The sequence below is a fragment of the Apaloderma vittatum genome, unplaced genomic scaffold (genome assembly GCF_000703405.1).
Source record: "Apaloderma vittatum isolate BGI_N311 unplaced genomic scaffold, ASM70340v1 scaffold19675, whole genome shotgun sequence".
Classification (NCBI taxonomy): domain Eukaryota; kingdom Metazoa; phylum Chordata; class Aves; order Trogoniformes; family Trogonidae; genus Apaloderma; species Apaloderma vittatum.
Genome location: NW_009719099.1, coordinates 97,422 through 117,235, shown reverse-complemented (window position 1 = coordinate 117,235; position 19,814 = coordinate 97,422). Strand labels below are relative to the sequence as shown.

Genomic DNA, 19,814 nt, shown 5'->3' with positions numbered 1-19,814 from the left:
AGATAACCAGCTAATGACTGAAGTTAAGATTCCTTGAAATACCTCTCAAACATACATCATTCGATATATCAGTTACAATGTGGAAAATAGATAACTATTTAAGGAACAAAGTCATAAATTGATAGCAATATAAACTGAAAGCAAATGAAGTCTGCCACATGAAACATGATCACAGACTGTCACTCTGAGGGTTTTATTCTTCATGTGTAGTGTCAAAAATAAGCACTTAGGAAAGAGATTTGAACTGAATTAAGGATGTTCAAGATGGAAAGATTCTACTTGAAAATCATTTTGAGAGTGTGTGCCCAAATGGGACAGAAAACGAGAAAAGTTAATGGTCAAAATCTACTTTGTGGGCATTCAGGATAACTGATTTTATGATTTAGAATTTAAATTTCAAATACTGATTGCAAAGATGTTTTCTCTGAAAGTCTACTTTCCTTCTGAACTTTCAGCTTTTACCTCATATATTCTAATTACAATCACCTGTCATCTATACACATAAAAACCATTAGCTACTTTTTAAAATCTATAATTAAATTTTGCAGTATGCAATGAAGAAAATTGTGATGCTGCTGGAGGCAGGAGAAAAACACTTTGAAATTTCTCACAGCACTATTCAACTTCTACTAATTGCCAGGGTCTCCCTGAGAGATGATATACAGATGTGCAATCAAAAATAGTTTTGAATCAGGCACTGTTTAGCAAACAAAAAATTTTAGTGGAAAATATAAATATTTACATTCCTTCATTTTATGTAATGAGTAATTTGGGGGCAAATGGAAAGCAAACTTGTTCTCCTGAAGATGAAGATACATCTCTCAGATTACTACTGAAATATATGATGGGATCCTTTACTCTGATGCTCCTGAAGGCAGGTGAGTTCAGGTACAGAAGATTAGAATGGAAAGTTTTCAATAAACAGCCTTTAAGTGTAAGTGAATTAATCTATATGCTTGTTAAAAGTTGTTATACTAAGATAAACATACAAGTATACATTAATGCATATGTATGTAATGTATATTTATCTATATGCATATATACGTATGAGAGAGTAAAAGAGAAAAATCCATATACTTATACATTTCCTCATGTAATTCTGCAGAGCATGCACACAGAGACTATGAGACTATGCATTACTGAACAGATATCTACGACTCCACATCAACATTCATTTGACAAATTATGAAAAAACTTCACCAAAAATTACTGACTAAATTTGAAATGATTGCCAATTAGTATTTTCATCAGTTAACAGTTACATTTTCCTCTTTTAGACTCACATGCTTCTTTACTGAAATGCATGCAGAAGTAACTACTTTGTCAACTACAGGAGATGGCTGGGACCACAAAGGTGCTTCTGAGCAAGATGTATTGAATCCCACACAATATTAACATCAAATAATATAAAAAAAAAAATTTAAAAAATCGAAGTTAGATTTCAAGCATTAGCAGTTGTGTTCACTGTGTTAAACTAAAGGATTGGTGAGAACTATGCATATGTATCATATCAGCTGAAGCATTTTTATTTTTCATCCATGAAGCTGAATAAATACAGAGAGGAAGCTGAAAGTGATTATTCACTGCTGAGCTGGCATGCATGTTACTGGTTATTGACCAGTTAATACTGCTCATTTTTGCTATGCAAAAATTTGAAGGGATTTCAGAATAACGTCGGCTCACTTTCATGCAATCTGTTGTACTTTGAAAGTGGAGAACAGGAAAGGATAAATAATTTTTGGTTTACTTTGAATTTTATGAGTAGAGGAAATGGAATATCTATTATTGATTTTGAAGCCTGTGTGATCTCCTTCAGCGAAGAGTAGGAGGAAGAGGAAATGAATTTATTATAACGACCAGCACAAAGAACCAGAGATGAGGATAATCAAGTAATGAAATTTAGTAGGATCCCTTGGATTGTATTATACACTAGTAAAGAAGTACTTTCACTGAAAGGAAGAAGATTTTCCTGAGGTAATTTCTATTTTTTTTTCTTTCAAGTTTTTAGTGGTGGAAGATTAGAACCATACCTAAGTAGAGATAAGATTCTTACACAGTTTCAAAAGGCAAATGATGATATTTTGAGCTCTATTTTTGACTGGAGTTTGATGAGGGAAAAGGCCAGGTATGGATTTTCCTACTTAGTTGCAAAGTTTCTCTTCAGTGACAGCTGGCTAAATCTATTTGTGGTTTTGACCCAGCTAGCAGCTAAGCACCCACACAGCCACTCGGTCACCCCCGAGCCCAGCCCAATGGAAAAGACAACAGGAAGAGCAAAAATGAGAGAACCCTTGGGTCGAGATAAAGACAGTTTAGTAAGTGGAAAGAATAAAACCAGTGATACAAAGGCAATTGCTCACCACCTCTAACTAGGAGACCAATGCCCAGTCAGCCTCTGGGAAACAGCCACCTTGGAAGACCAAACTCCCCAGTTTTTGCCACTGAGCATGACGTTATGTGGTATAGGATATCTCTTTGGTCACCTCTTGCCCATCCCCAGTCTACTTTCTGGGGGTGCTGAGTGGGAAAAACAGAAAGCCTTGAAACTGTGCAGCATTAGCACGTTAGCAACACTTCTTTAACCACAAATCCAAAACACAGCACCACAGGGGCTGCCATGAAGAAAGTTAACGCCATTCCAGCCAGACGCAGTACACCATTCAATGGCTGAGATTCCTTCCTGAGGCAGGAATGCTTTTCCAGGTCCTGTATAACCATGACAAAGAGGATACTGTACATAGATTTAAGGGGAAGACTTTTAGTACAGAGTTTTTCTAGTTTCCAAGATCTGAATTTCCTGATTTTTATTAATCTGAATTTCCTTATTTTTATTGAGCTCACACTGAAAAGACAAGTTAGAGTACCCTCCCTGGAAAATATCAAGATCTACAATAGCTACTTTGTACTTAACATTCATCTGCTTGTTGGAAGCACTGACTTGGAAGGAATATTTGCAGTGTCTTCAAGAGATTATGCTGCTACAGTTTTAGGAAGGACCAACTTGTAACAGAACTTTCTATGTATGCTCAAGTGGTAATCTGGCTCTTCTTTCAGTCCTGATCAGCAGGATTAACTCATCCAAAGAACAAAAAAACTTTGAAGCCAATGATTTTCCTGAAATTCCTTCCTTTGTTGTGGGGATTTGAAGTGCCCTACATGTCATTAGGACTACAGTTTAACAGAGGAGTTTCCTGAGTGGGAGTAAGACCTTGATCACTTTTCAACCAAAATTGCATTCTCCCCTCTATGAAGAGGCACCGACAACAGGTACTTGCCTCGGGGCTGAAATCCTGTTAATGGCTTTCACAGTCATCACACACAAGACTTTTGACCAGAGGTTCTGGCCTAAGCAAGCAGTGGATGCCTATATGCCCTCTTGCGTAGCACAAAAGTGACAGGCTCAAAACAGAATTAATATTTTCAGCAGAGGAGATGAAGAATCACTCAAAAAAACTCTTATAAGGGAACTGCTGCAGGGGAAAATCAGTCAGCCTGGATGAACCAGGCTGTTTACCACCCTGAATAACTTGACACGTGTTTCTTCACTGTGTCTAACTGAAAAACATTGTTGAAATGCATGTATATATTACCTGTAAATGGCAAACAAGCTAGTGTAGATCAGTTCACGGAAATCAGAGAGTTAAGCTGACTTACACCAGCTAAGGATTTGACTGTATCTGTACACAAACATTCACACAAGAAATGCCCTCCCTTCTTATTTTCCACTGTTCCTATTTTATGTTTACATTCTACAAGTTAAATTCATGTACACTGTTTAGAACATTACGTGACCATATGATTTTTAATGTATACATACATATTCAATTTCTAATAATGGCTTTAGTTAAAATCATGTAGACTGCTTCATTGTTCTTTTTGTTGACTACATTCCTTTTCAGAATTCATTAAGCCTCCACTAATGTTACTGATAGAATATCATAATCTTCTTTTAAAAAAAAAAAAGAAAAGGTGAAAGTAGCAATCCTTTCACCTCCCATTGTGGCCCAGTGTCAAAAGGCAGACTATTTTCAAGGACCTCTGGAGCTCTGCTATCTGCATTTGACCCATGTTAAATATTCTCATTACAATCGCTTCAAATGAATACAAAAGCTTTGTTTAATCTGAACACAGGGGAAATGAAATACACTAGGCACAAGATGAAAGACCCACTACCACTGCGCTATTTGAATGCACTACGTGTTCCTAACATGGGCCATAAAAGAAGCCTGGTTTAATGTATCAAACTATGGAACATTCAGAATAGCATCTAGTAGCAAAATAAACGTTATAAACCTGATGAAACAAACAAGGGAAACAGAAATGAGTATTTTCTTCCTATGAAATTTTTGATAGGCATAGTTAATGGCTGGTGACAATGTTTTTAAAAAATATTTAGTTTTCTTGCAATTATATTAGTATTACCTATACAATTATCTATAGGATACAGAATTTACAACACTACTTGGAAATCTAAAAATTGTATTAAACATAGGTATTAAACAATACATACAATAAAATACACAAAACCCCATGTACCTGAATATTATGGACTTATGAACATCTGTTTGGGATGGTGAAAAAGTCAATAGCCTCTCACAGAAATCTGGGTGTGGTGGTGGTGTTATATTTCTTTTAAGTTTTATGATAATTTTCTTCATAGGTAAAGAGGATCTTAAACCTCTGTCCAATCCTTTGCAGCAAGAAAAACCTTCGACTTCCACTACTTGAGTATAATCTACTTCTGTTCTATAAACAGGATAAAGTGAGAGAATGCATAAATTTTATGTAAATTCATGACAGTCTGTACACTTCAAATACTACAGACATGTCTGAACAATGTGACTGACTGCTGTGTTACAGATGCATGATGCCATTCTAAATGACTGCCACGAAAACATAATAGTTGCTCCAGAAAACCACTGCATGTTGCTAGACAGCTTCTGGTTTCGAATTGAACTTGTTTATAACTTAGGACCTGTGCGTTATTTTGTGTGCAAAGCCGAAAGACACAGGGTAGTACCAATGGTATTTACAGACGTGTCAAAGGAGGTATGATGCAGGGTCCCTGTAGAATGGGCCCAGTGCCCTTAGATATTTTTTAAAAATCCTAGTTCAGGCTGATTTACATCTTCTGATATCTAAACCGTCTGTAAATCTGGCCTAAAAGGTTTAAATTTAGATACTTAGAGTTGGCATCAAGTTACTTGCCTGCTGAAATAGGAACACATTCAAAATATCTATCAGCTCAAACACTGCAAATCTTTTCTCCATCACTTCTGCATCACATATTATTAAGACACACTTTGTCAACAACCTGACTGGCAATCCTGACAGAATGAAAGTCAACTGTAGCACTCTTTGCTGGATTTGAAACAATCATGGGATCACAGCCACCATCCTGAATGCTTACCATAAAAAAGGAAAGCTTCTGTCAGAAGAAGGTGGGATGGAGAACTTTTGAAGTTCATAGCAAATTTGCTCAGGAATTTATTGGAGGGAGAGGACCAGACAACTCAATTCCAAATGTAAACTGTGTTATAAAGCCAAAAGACACACAATTTTTCATGCCACAGGAAGTACTTCACCAGGTAGACTTTTCATTACTCAGGATGGAAAATATAGTGGAAACTGCCTAGTAAAATAACCCAGAGTGGAACTGATCCGTAATACCATCATCTGAAGAAAAAAAAAGTCTGTATCAAATGATTTGCTGAAGTGAAAAATATAAGCTTATGGTCTTACAGTTATTAATATATCTTGCAGTTACATTAAATATTATCTTTCTATGCAACCTTGTCTTGTAATCTTAACAAAATACATTGTTTTCACTGTTTCAAAATCTCCTTCACAAATATTTTTGGTTCACTTACAAATACAGGCAATCCTAAACTTTGTGTTGGTAACAAAGTATTGTGTCCTAAAGTTTTTCCCTATACATTTTTCTTTTTTGTAACAAAGAAATCAGAGACAACATTTCAGATAGTTCTGGCAAGTCTGACACCAAGTTTTGCACAGGCCTTCAAATCAAACTAAGAATTTAAATCCATTTTTATGATTCAGTCACATTTATCAAGAACTGTATTTCAAAAGAAGCAAATGGCTTCCAAGCTTTTATCTAAGTCAATGTGTTCTTAACTCACAGAAAAAAATTAATAATACTTTGTAATGGAACGTACTTTTGAATAGCAAGAGTGCAAGCCAGTACCTATTACACAGTTTATCAAAATTGATTGGTGGGGATAATGAAAGAAAGCAAAAAGCAGACATTCAGAGGTAGAAAAGGTAATCACGACTTTGCCCATCTCTGTAGGTCTAGTAGTGTCTGTTGTATAGCCAGAAGTAAAATCCACCACCTGAAATACTCTAAAAAAGTACTACTGGAATAGTTCTGCATGGAAAGCCTGTGGGGAGGAGAAGAAAAAGGTTGGAGGAGGACTCAGGTCCCAGCTAAACATAGCGGGAATTCTGTGTGAACTGTCCAACTCAACCCCTACTGAATAAAGTCTGCACACAAAGTAAATTAATAAAATGTTGCAGGCTCAGTCACTGTTATATCATTATACAATAATTATTTGGAATATTTCCATCTATCAATAATGCCATCTGTCCCATCCAATACAAATGGACTACAACCCATCTGGCTTATTTTTTTCTATTGATTACTCTGCTGAATGAGTTAGCAAAACCGCTTATAAAATCATCATAATACATGACACTGTCATTAAAAGATGTGAAGTAAAGAAAAACACAAGATGAGACTTAATTGGAAAACTGTCAGTTCTTCTTCCAGAAAGTTTTAGCAATGCTATAAGGTTTCTTTTTTTTTTGGCTACTTAAAAAAAAAACCTAAAAAACCCCCTCACTCTGCATGCTAACTACTGGATTAGGCAGAAACTGTTCTACCACGAAATTGTTGCTACTTCTCACTAGGGATGTTAGAGAAGCTGCCTAAACGTATTTCCTCAAGAGTTTCAAAATGTCCCAAAATGTGCTAGGGAATCACAGAAAAACTGTGGAAGTAGAGTAACTTAAAAATAAGGTGGGTGGAAGTTGCCGATGGCTGGCACTTCTCTTTGTTAATTCCAATTATTTTTCCTAGGTTTTGGCTTTGATTATTTGTTTGCATAATGATCTTTATGCTATTTTTGTCGCCTGCTTTTTCTCTGGATTTTAACTACCGCTTCCCTCAACTAGATTTTAGTTTCTACAGCTGCAGCCTGTTTTTTCTTTTGACTTTACTGTTTCCCTTAACTGTATTTTAATTTCTCCAACAACCACGCTTAACAACAATGCAGTTTTATCCATCTACAGAACTCTCTCACTCTAGACTTTAGTTCCTACAATATTCTTTTAGTTTCAACAAAGGAAATTTCTCTTGCGTACATTCAAAAAAGATCCTTTCATTAGCCCAGTGGGGTTTTTTTGTTTGTTTGTTTTTTCAATGAGACCTCAGTGATGCTGCTTTTTTATTCTCCCCTCGGGTTTTTTTTTTTTTTCTTTCCACTACAACCTTCTATCCCTCCACCAGATTCTGTTCCCCCTGCCACCCCAAATGGCTTTTCCAATGACACAGTGACTCAAAGGGACATAGGAAGGAAGAAGAGAGAGGGACAGCGGCTGGATGCCACCTCTAAGGACACAGCCCCTGATGGCTGTGGGAAACTGGAGTTGGGGAAGGCACTGTTTGGGGTTATACTGGAGGGGTGAGGCTGCAGGGAAAGGGGCTGGGAGAACAGATACTGAGCTGCCATCTGGAGTGAGGGACATCTGGATGACAGCAGTGGAAAGGAGTTGTGTGGGAAAGCAAGGAATGATGCTGGAGTAAGGAAGGGGACAGAGTCCAGCCTGCTCACTGTGACTATCTTCTACCTCTCTTACAATCCTCTCGCATCCATGACACTCGCTAGAGCCGCTCCTCTGATAATCAGTGAAATAAATTGGTTATTATGAGACATACTCAATTTATCTTTCTCTTCATAATTCAAGAAGTTCGTAAAAGATAATTGTCACTGTCAATATGACAAGAAGTCCTCCAAGTGTGCCAGCTAAGTGTGTCTAACTCTGCGGCCTTATCTCAAACGAAGTTTTAATCTGTGTCCACATTCAGCTCATAGTAACAAACCTTCCGTGTTATATAGAGACATCTCTCACAATTCTCTTTCCGTTATGTTCTGTTAGGTCCTATTTATTTGTGTCCTAAACAATTTATACAATCTCTTCTATACTTTACAAACTACTGACATCAAATATGTGGAATGATTCAACTGAAGTTGCTGAATAGTATTATTTATGTAGAGGATATTTACCAGACATCACTATATGACAGAATGTTAATATCTTTTTGCCTCGCCAAAAAAAACCACCTTTGGCAGTTCTGATGCATATGATTTAGTCAGTGTGTTAAATATAAACACCTCAATCTTAATATACCATCATTTTGCTATCAAATATCATTCCACAGTTTATGATACCTTTGGAGCTGCACTGTCTTATTTGCACAGACAAACTCCTTTTTCCATGGTGACAGAAGAGAACAATTTCAATTGAGACACCATTTGTTCCTATTAAGTAATCTGCAGGTTGCTACAAATTCAGGTATTTGGCTACTGCTTTAAACACAGTTCAAGAACAACAAAGTATTTTATGGCTGACTTAGTCCACTTGAACAAAACGGACCATTATTTCATGTCAAGGTGTCTGGCAGAACTTTGTGTAGTAGTATTGGGATACCAAAAAAACTAAACAAAGCCACACAAGTAAGGGATATGTTACTTAGACTCTTAAATACGGATGCCTTCAGTGTAAAGCTACTGGCTTCTACACAGAAAGGCAGCGTCTGACAGCATCCGACAGGCTGCTCCAAGAAAATTTTAAGAGATACAAAAACTACATTTCCTGTTTTCACTGATTCTATGGAATAAGAAAGAGACAAGTAAAACCATCATACAATTTATCAGTCATTCTACAAAGCTATTCCTAATTTCAAACTTCACTGTTTTCCTTATTCTGAGAGTAAAAGAACAATTGCCCTAATATGATGCCAGGTAGTGCTTCTCCTGCCATATGATATTCTTTATTTCCATTAACAGGACAAATGTATTTTCAGGGCAGGTTCCCTTTAACAGAAGTGTTTGATACATCTTTTCCTCTGCTTTGCTGTGTACACAAACCCTTACTAATCAAAAAAGTATGCACAGCCTGAGGAAAAATTCAATTCCTCTGTCTGAACCTCCTATTGACAAAATGATAGGAAACTAGAACATCTGGCTGTTAATAACGTCTCAGTCTCACTAATATTTTAATTTTCTCCAAGGCTTTTTTCGATCGTTGTGGTGGCACACTTTACTTCATCTGCTAATATTTTTTTGCTCTCTTTGACACTGTCATTAATGAATATGATCTGATAAGCACAGCATAAGACTCGTGAACATCCTCTAGGATTCCTTGATGTTTCTCTGGGATATTTTGCTTAAACATTCCTGAAAACTGTTAGGCAGCTAACTCTTCATACAAGTACGTGTAGGCAGCAATCCATTTTTAAGCTATGGCTTAAACAATCAAAAAGTGACATGGGCCAGACCCTAGTAATAGCCCAAAAGCAAGCAAGTCATCAGCATTTTTCATGTAGCTAAGAAAGTACTGTCTAGTCATCTCAGGAAGTGGAAGAAAGAAAAGACTCAATAAAAAGTGACTGGTATGTATAACAGCTACAGAAGATGTAGAAGATACTATCTGAAAAAAGGAGACGTTTCAAAGAACTGGCAAACACCACCAATCTGCCTTCAAATCATATATATTACATATAAGAAATCATATACGATTTGCGGTCATGGAACATGTTAGTAACCAGCCACACAGCCAAAAAATAAATTGAATTTAAAAAATTGAGTTTAATTCAGATTCAATGCAGTTGATCTTGAAGGAATAGTAAGCACTATTTATTAATAAACCAAGGTGGAATGTGTAAGCATCTAAGTAAATCCTACATCTTTACTCAAAGACAAGTGCCTAGTGCAAAGATGGAAAATGAAGTCAATTAGAAGTTTCAGGTGCATTTTTCCTTCTTCTATGGCAATATTTACATATGTTATGCTTCCAAGCCAGCTATTTCCCGAAGAAACTATAATAATTAAGTTATATTAAATTATACAGCAATTATGCAGCTTCCACTCTTTTTTACTCATTTTTTGAGAAGTTATGTTTTATTTACAAGATTTGTAGCCATTACCTTTTTAACGCTTGCAGGTGTTCCATGCCTTTTTAAGAAAACTGATACATACATAACAGAAATTATTATGGTATCGTTATAAATCTCTGTGACAATTATTATGCTATTATAGATAGTCTGGGGTCAACGACAGGCATGTCCTGTTCTGGTCTTAAAAGTTCAGCTGAATAACAGGCAATAATAAACAGTGAACTGCTAAACTCAGTTGTCATGACAATATTGCCTGTAAGAAAGAGTGAGGAAACAAGATTTCAACAGAACAACTCACCAGAAGCTGGAAGTAAAATGCACAGCTCTTATTATGTAAAAATATATGGGCAGAAGTAATTCAAATAAGGTATTGTTCACATTTTTGTCGGAGGAATTGACTGCTTTTTAACGGTTGTAAAATATTATTTTGGAGAATTAAGACAAAGTAAGTGATGAATATAGCTTTCTATTACAGAATTTTCTTTCTCAGTTGTGCACAACCACTTATAAGCCAGAACATAACAGCTCAATCAAACTGTATTGTATGAGCTTTACTTGAACCCCGCTAAAATGTGCTGAGAAAATTCTGATATTACTACCAAACTTCAAAGGAAAAAAAGAGACAGCTGAGAAGCAAGAAAATGGATATCACAGCTACCTTTTTATGTTCTCTTAATTTCTTCTGCCATATAGAGCGAGCAATAGGAATGTGCTTGCTGTTAGTTACGTAGCAGCTGGCTGTGATGACGTGGTGGAGGGCAGCCTTCTGACTCGTAGCTTGAAGAACTCGCTCAACATGACGGAGGGAGACTATGGCCTCAGTCCATATGCCACCACTAACAAGCTGCATCGTACAAGGTACTAGAGCAATCTGTCCAGCACAGTAGAGAACATCTCCAATCTAGAAGAAAAAGAAATAAAAATATTTTAAATAAAAATCTGGGAGTGTATTGAAGGCAAGGGAACCACTTTTCTCTTTTCCAGGTAGCTTCTTTCAATAGTACTATTCTTTGCTATCATTTGTCGCAAATGGAGCAAACTAGGCCAGTCTAAAGACAATGTTTGATAGGGATTGAACTACGCTACAGAAACACAGCACTGCAATAACCAAACAGTTAATACAGAAATGGATGCGTCAGCTCAAAACATTAATACGTGATGTTACTGACTGTTACAGCTGCTGGATCACAGTGGTGCCCCAACATGGTTATATATACCCTTGTTTTCCTTTTCTGAGTGATGATGCACACTATCTTTGGTTCAACGCCGTTTTTTCAAACCCTTGAGGTTTTTTTTACATAAGAATATATAAGAAAATGTAAGTATTTTTCTGTAATGTCTCTAGCAAGCACATTTAAAAATACTATAAAAATCATACTTGCAGAACACTAAAAGACTATGTGTGAAAAAAAGTCTTGATAATCCACCAGGAGATAAAAGGGAATTGCAAACTGAAAAATAAAATGCAGAAGAGTACTTGCTACTCTACCAAAGAGATGGGTTCACCTTTTGACAACAGAATTAAATGCGTGCCCAGATATACCACCAATACACATTTTAAGTGGAGCTGCAATGCAGTTACTTTGGGCTGATTTTCCAAAGCCTTCCTGGCAACGCTCTGAAGACTGACTTTTTTTAACAGCAGCCAGCAAAGGAAACATTTACTCCTATATTCAGACATCTCAAAGATTTATTATAAAATCTTAATGTAAATATCAAAACTTTTCATCCTCTTATGCTGCACTTCTCTAGAAAGTCTGTACATTTCCTGATCAGTGAAGCAGTAAATTTTATTCAATATCAAAAGAAAACTAAGTATAGAAGTGGGAAGTAAGGTAGGCGTAAGCAGCTTTGAAGCCAGCTCAGGAAGCATTTTGTTAGGAGCAAAGGGAGGGGAAAATGGACTGTGCAAGGAATCTTTAGGAAGAATTTTGCAGAACTTACTGTAAAAACTGTAAAAATTCCTCAGAATTAAGAATAATTAAGAAAGAAATCTGTATCCTAGAAGACATGGCAATCAAACCATGCGACAGACCCATATGCAACTCCAAATCTGTCCTCATAACTGTCTGTGTCTCACAAAAGACTCACACATGTAACTATTGGAAGAGTATCTTACACAATTTGGCATACAAGTTCTATGATTAGCAGCTGAAGAGGGGGAGGAGGCAGAAAGGAAACATAATATATCAACTGACACCCATCAACTATTTAAATTGTTTAAAATATCTGAAATATTGTTTTGATAATTCTATATATAATCCTGAATTTTGAAAAAAAAATATATGCAAGTAATATTTTGGTTTATAGGAACAAATGGTCTGGTTTTTTTACAGTGCTATTTTAAAATATGTGCCACTGAACAAGGGAGTCCAGCCAGCTACCAAGTGGCATGCTGACAAGATGAGAAACAAATTCAGGAAGATCTGATTCAGAGGGGCACAGGTTTGTTTTTAAAGTGAGCCATTCATTTTCACCTCTGCAAAGTTAAATTCCTGCTTTAGTCAAAAACTCCAGTACAGGTAGTTTATACTTCTAGAGAAAAAAAAAATCACACTGGTAACATTTTGTCCTTTTTTTTCCTCTTGGGCTGCTGGTTTTCCATGCACCACCCATGTTAATTATTAGGTAGACAGAAGAGCTGTTCAACCAGTTCACTTCCCCTATTCTTGAACAGATTGTTTGAGACATAATATGAATACTAATTAACGATAAAATATCTGTCAGTGTTTTGAAATATGGACCGAGATAGCACTTTCTTAAAGTATCGTGGATAGTTCTGATACAATTAGCCCCACTGGTCATAAGCAAGGTCAAAAAAATCTCTGAAGGATTTGAGCAAAATTGGCACCACTTTTGGCTCAGATTCAGTGGGAATTTTGCAGACTTCTTTAAAAACCAACTTAAATCCCTCCTCTGTTCCCAACATACTTGTTTGTATCTTAAGATATAATTAACAGAAAAACAGTGTTCCTATCACGCCACCATGTTCAGAAGGGTGGATGCAAGGGGGAAAGAGAGGAAAAGGGTCAAAACACGGCAACAGGTTTCCCCCCGTTCTTCAGGGGGAAATAATTTAGGATAAGGGAAGGAGGAGGGATGTTCCTCTTCTCTTTCCCGGTGACTTGCTCATGAAAAGCAAGCATAAATAAACAATCAGCAGGGACAAAGCAGCAAACTGCTACAGTGTTTTAGCAGATTTCGAGAGGGTGTCTCTAGAATATCTGAGGAATTACACAGAAAATTGTTAGCAGAGTAGAAAGCATTCAAAACAGGGAAGATATCATAATATCTTGTTCACAGTAGTGAAATCTTACAACGGGAGATGTCACAATGTATGGTGTCAGTCCCTGTGTTGTGAAAGTGTTCTGCAAAACCCTGCTAGAACCTTGCAACAGTTTATCTGTTTGGAGCATCTACAAGGATAACAGAAGATCTTTTGGGCTATAAATTCACAGTGTATCAAGTCTAAAGGACTCGCATATCCAGTACATTCAACATAGAAACAAAACTCCAGTATAACGGATGTGTATTTATGCACTACATGTCTCAGCTTACACTGATGATTTAATTTTCACAGCAGCCCATACACATATTTCCAGTGCTAAAATTTCATTAAATATTTGACAAACCAAAAATAAGGTACCTGTGAGTTCTAATAAGCTAACATAGTGAGTTAATTCAGCAGCTGTTTTGCGCAGTTAGCACAATTGTAAATAATCAATGTAATTCAGTGGACAACCAGAATGCCAGAGTACACAATCTATAACTGGTTGGAATGGGGGGCCCTTATTTGAGAATTACTACTTTTCATAGTGCAGCTAGGCTCCAGGAATTAAGTGTACTATAGAGCCAGATGACAGCTAATACAGAGGGAAGACAGAATACTAACAAGTTGCTTCACCTATATTTAAAAGCTGCATTCACTTTTTAGGAAAGCAGAAGAAAAGCATCTATGGTACCATGAAAAGGAAAAGTCAGAAGAAGGTTTGATGCCACTTCGGCATGGGTTCTACCCCTTGAAAAAGTTTGTAAAAGTATTAAAAGTTACCGAAAGGACACAACATGTCTCCCATAAAATTCAATTCAGGAAAAGAAACAATGAGAAAAACAGACTTAATTTGGCATAAGGACTATCTTAAGCTGTGAATTGGGAAGAGAAAGTTCTAGTTATTGCTATTTTGAAAGAAAAAGAAGCCATAGGATTATTACAGATACGCACCAAATTGTTGTTTGTTTGTTTTTAATTAAAGGCCAACAGCAACTATGGAAAACGTATGAAACTTTTTTGGCTAGTCATTAATTAGCACAATACAAAAATTGCAGGGAGCTTCTATTGGAGCGATTTCAACCATTTGCCCACAGGTGTTTAGGCCAATGTTAATGGTTGCACCATATGAACAGACGTGTGTTTCTTGGAAGGGATGGAGTCAATATGCAATCAGTCAAATCTTTGTTAAGAATGCAGTTTGGTGTCTGAGTGACTGCTGCCCTTTAACAGGTCAGGGTGCACAAAAGATTCAGTGACCCTCTGACCTCACAGTGAAATAACCCCCCATTACGTTCAGTCAATGTAAATAAGCATAACTGACAATGTGCTAATAGCCTGCCTCTGGTCAGCCATGTGTACCTCTGACCTTAATGAAGACCTAAATCAATTAATACTCCAGGCAATAAAGACCTCTGGCTGATTAAGTTAGATAGAAATCATCTTTTCTAACGGGATTAAAGCTGTGAGGTGGTGAACTTTTTATTTAATATATGATAATCCTTTCTTCCTAGGGCCCTCTTATTTTAGTTAATGACGGTAAAATTGCTTTTTGCAATGTGAAATCTTTTATTCAACCACCTAGTGTGAATAAAGTTTTAAAGCTTTGAGTTCTGACTAATGTGGTTGTAATACACCACAACCTTCAATACAATTCACATGTTTTTCTTGAACAGTTACAAATTTGTGGTCTAAAAATCCCAGAAATGAGATGAACACACATAGTTTGCTTTGACGCAGGCTTTCTTTTGAGAAAACGTCCACAGCTCCCAGTAGCTGAAAGAGGAAGAATGTATTCCTAAAAAAAAATTAAAAAATAGTTACGATTACCTTGGATTAAAAAAATTAAACTTATAAGAATCCATGTGTAACTTAGTAAAATTGGGAGGGACTGCTTACAAGGGCATGTAGCAATAGGATGCGGGGCGATGGTTTTAAACTATAGCTGGGAGGCTTTAGGTTAGATGTTAGGAAGAAGTTCTTCACTATGAGGGTGATGAAACACTGGAATAGGTTGCCCAGAGAGGTGCTGGAAACGCCACCCCTAGAGACATTAAAGGTCAGGCTTGATGGGGCTCTGAGCAACCTGATCCAGTTAAAGATGTCCCTGCTCGCTGCATGGAGTTGGACTAGATGACCTTTAAAGGTCCCTTCCAGCTCAACACATTCCATGATTCTATGCCTCTGTGAAAATACTTGCATATCATACTCAAAACTCCAGAACTTCCCTATAAATAATATTTTTTTCCTAATTAGGTCAAAAAAGCATAATTAATCAATAGCATGTTAATGTTATCTTACTGAAATAACTGTAACATTTCCACAGTTTTCAGAGACTTGTAACTCAGTTTTCAAATGCTGTGACTTCAGTTTGCTAATCCTCATTTTGGGATAGAGCTTCATATGTTTTAAAATGTATTCGATTACCTAAGATGCAAGACTACAAAACACTGATCTTTTTGCATTGATCTTAGCTATTAAAGTTTATTTTATCAAAGTGTGATTTAAATTTTTCTCTTTGAATGTAAGTATTTGTGTTTTCAAAATTCACAGGACATTTTTTATCAAGAACCGAAATAAAATACTGCCATTTCATGGATGTTGAACTAGGTTCTACTATTCATTCTGCCTGCAATATTAAGATATAGTGTTCCACAAAGTCATACTCAACACTGAGCAGTGTCATAACACTATCAACATACCTAAAACTGTTGTGCATTTCCTAACTGGAAATTATACCCAAGAAAAGCATCACATCACGCAGTATGCATACAGTGAGCAGCACAAAAACTGGCAGTTCTTTAAAATAATGCTACTAATGTGACAATACATCTGAAGAAGCCACAATATCGCTATGAATACTAAAACAACTTCCAAACACTACATCTGAATACCTCCTATTCATATCCTATGCTGCCCAACTGTAAACACCTGTGCAATTCTCTAAAAATCAAACAATTCAAATTGAGCCTTTACACTGTGCTAGGTTTACAGCAAGTAATCTCATATAATACACTCCTGAAGGTCTGTACTATCCCTGAGGTTTAAGAAAATGCTACATGCAGAGTTGAGAAGGACAATCAGGTCAGAAAGCTTAAGAAAGGGTAAGATCAAAGTTTCACCTTGAAAACTATTTTCAAAAAACTACTCTATCACAGAAAATTGTGGCATGTGTGTACATATTTTTGGCAATGTATTGGTTATATTTAAATCTTGATCAATGCCAAATCAATTTTATTCTGCTCTACAGCTGATGGAAATTAAAACCATACACTTCTGATTTACAGAAGAAAAAGATTCAGAAATTGAAATTTTCACAAAAAAAAACCCACCCCAAAAGCTGTCACTCACATTCCAAGGGAGCATGAGACAGAAAACAAAAATAAACTTGGCTTTTAAAGTCAGCAAATGTAGTTATAAACATCTAGGAAAGCTTCCAATGAAATAGGTGAAAATGGCTTGCCATCTAATACATCCATGCACGCATGACAGTTCGTCCAAAGTCTTCTCCAGGACTCCTGCTTTGGTCCACCTGGAATCTCCAATACACAGAGAGGAAATTAAAAAAATGGACCAAAATATTCTTTACTGACTATGCCTGCTTTGGCCAATGCTCTGTACTGGCACACTGGTACATATTGATCCTTTATGGAAAATTTCAGTAGACAGTTCAAAGGCTTAATTGCGACAGAGGAGGAATCGTTCTCCATAACCTAAAGGCTTTTTTTTTCCTAAATAGAAAAAAGCAGCCTCCTTACTTGAAAGTGAGCAAACTAACAAGAGTATTAATCAAAGATTAATTTCTTCCTTGGGACAGTGGAATTCCAGTCTTCACGACTATCAAACTGTCACCTTTTACAAAGCCTACCATTTCCTTTCAAGCTTTTGAAAAAAATCACAAGTTCTCACACAACCATATTAGCAAAATCTGCCAACTGTGAAAAATTGCGGAACACTCAGCTTTATGAACATACCTTATCCAAAAGATGGAGTAAAATCTCTGAACTGATTATCATTTACTCATTTCTTTTTCATATGGCTTTGAATAAAGATGCCAAACAAAACAAATGAAAAAAAAAAGAACTAAGATTAGCCTATTCCACAACTGGGGTTGGGATGGGGAATGAGATTTAATCAAATTAATATGTACGGGGGAAAGTAAAGGCATATTCAAGGTCCAGAGAAACAAGGTGGAAAATGTTAGTACCTGAAGGAGCATGCAAGTGACTCCGTGTGGACATGGACTACTGAGCAATGGACACCACAATTTTAGAAAATGCATATTATGTCCACCATTATTGACTGTGCTTTTTAATTAATTATATAAGTATAGATAAGGGAGGATAATGGTTGTAATTCATCTGGATTCTTAAAATATCTGATATAGCATATTTGGAAATAATTTTTAACTCTTCTAATTTTAAACGCTGTTAACTAGCCGATAGTCTGTAAGGAGAGAGTAATGAAAATGCCAATTTTGAAGTGGGGTGCCGTAGGGACTGGTATTAGGCCTGATTTTGTTTAACATCTTCATTAAGTCAGTGGAAAAAGGGATTAACAGCATGGTAATGATACCCACAGAGGATACTAAATTAGAATGTGCACCAGTAGAAATAATAAAAATGGACACAGATACGTTTGAAATAAAGGCAGGAAATAAGAAAATGAGACTTAACTTAGGAGAAATGAAGATTCATGCCAGAACATATGGCAAAAATATTTTGAAGTACAGAAATTCATAAGAAGGAAGAAAATTTATCTGCAGAAATGCTAAACAGTTCATATGAAATCATAACTGCTATTTACTAGAAGCAAGTTCAGTATGGGACAAAAGAAGATAAAGTCTCTGTTCTCATGAAACAGGTCTAATTCATCAGATCTACCAAATACTTGTTCAAGGATAAGTAACACCTGTCCGTGGCTATTTGAAGAGTGACATTTTCCAAAACATCAGGAAATGGAACCATACCCTTTAGGAAAGGTATGATTTCCATATTTCAAAATGAATGCTTTAAAAGATTACGTGATATCAAAGTTTCAGATTCTGAGTAATATCGGATTCTGAATAATATCAGAGCTGAAGAAATACTTTTTTTCCAGATGTCTTTACATTATATCATTAACATTGAATTTCAGTTTACAGGCTAGCATAGTTGCATTCAAAGTATGAAAAACATTTTAATCTGCCAGGATAAAGATATAAAGATTAAAAAAATACTTTTCTTCCCTCCAGTTAAATGGAAAATGTCTAAACCTGACACGAGGTTACATAAGTATTCATTTGGGGTTCCCACATAGTTCCTTTGTGGTTTTGCTATTTATGGCTATTATCTTAAATTTATTCTGATAATGATAGTTTTGTAATATATTAGCATTCTTTCTTTTTCAGTTCTGTAATAATAAAAAAACCCAGCAAGCATGTTCACATTAATTGCTATTTTTTTTTCTCTATATACTTGGAATTCTAGAGGACTGGAGAGAGAAAGAAGAAGACTGTAAGAGAAAGAAGCTATAAAGTAATTGTATCCACACACAAAATATTTAAAGGAAGATAAAGAAAAAAGGTAAAGTGCTATGATATCCTTATATACCGATATGTAATTATATTGCAGATTTGTCTCTACTTCTATTCTTAAACATACAACCTGCTTAGAAAGGCATCTCATAATATCCTTCCTACATTCACTGAAATTTCTGCTGAGCATATCCATTTACAGTAAACTAAATCATCAGTGAAACTATCACTACAGTGACAAAGCAGTCCAAGAAGGCACAGAAGAAATTTCTAGGTTTAAATTTCTACTAACAAGGGTGCTACTCCTTAATGCTGTACCACTATTCTAGAACACAGCATTGAAGGAGAATCAAGATTGCAGACATAAAAGCTCACAAAGAGGGTTTTTTTCCTATTCCTACCTATCTTTACAATCCTTATTCATGCCAACTGTTGAATAGGTTAGTGTGATTATAAACAGAAGCAGGCCAGCTAGGCAGAGAAAATACTGTGTATTGAAAGGTGAAAGCTGTTCATCACACAACAGTAATTCACAGTGTATGAAACACATTAACACCGTGACATTCTATTCTTACAGAAAAGATTTCATTCCCAGCCATCACTTGGCTTAATGTTTTTGACTCAAAGTATGCTTTTCATGAATGTGGCTACTGTAAGATACTGGCTTGCAGTAACTGGGAGACAGGTAAGAAGCAGCTCCACAAAATCAGCTACCAGAAAACATTTAACTAATAACAGTACTACTAAGCTAAAAGTGATAGTTCTCATTCTTGCCACACAGTATGGTTTTGTACTTTACCTATCCTCAGTCTGTACCAACTCTCACATACATT

The 19,814-nt window shown here is 36.2% G+C and overlaps 1 protein-coding gene across 1 annotated transcript in view; it reads right to left on the bottom strand.

The window, feature by feature from the left end:
* The window catches only part of LOC104274788 (diphthine--ammonia ligase-like), a 116,813-nt gene that overhangs the window by 13,805 nt on the left and 83,194 nt on the right, over window positions 1–19,814 (bottom strand). The window contains 1 exon segment of the mRNA XM_009870519.1: window positions 10,857–11,099. Within this exon segment, the coding sequence (XP_009868821.1) occupies window positions 10,857–11,099 (243 nt within the window).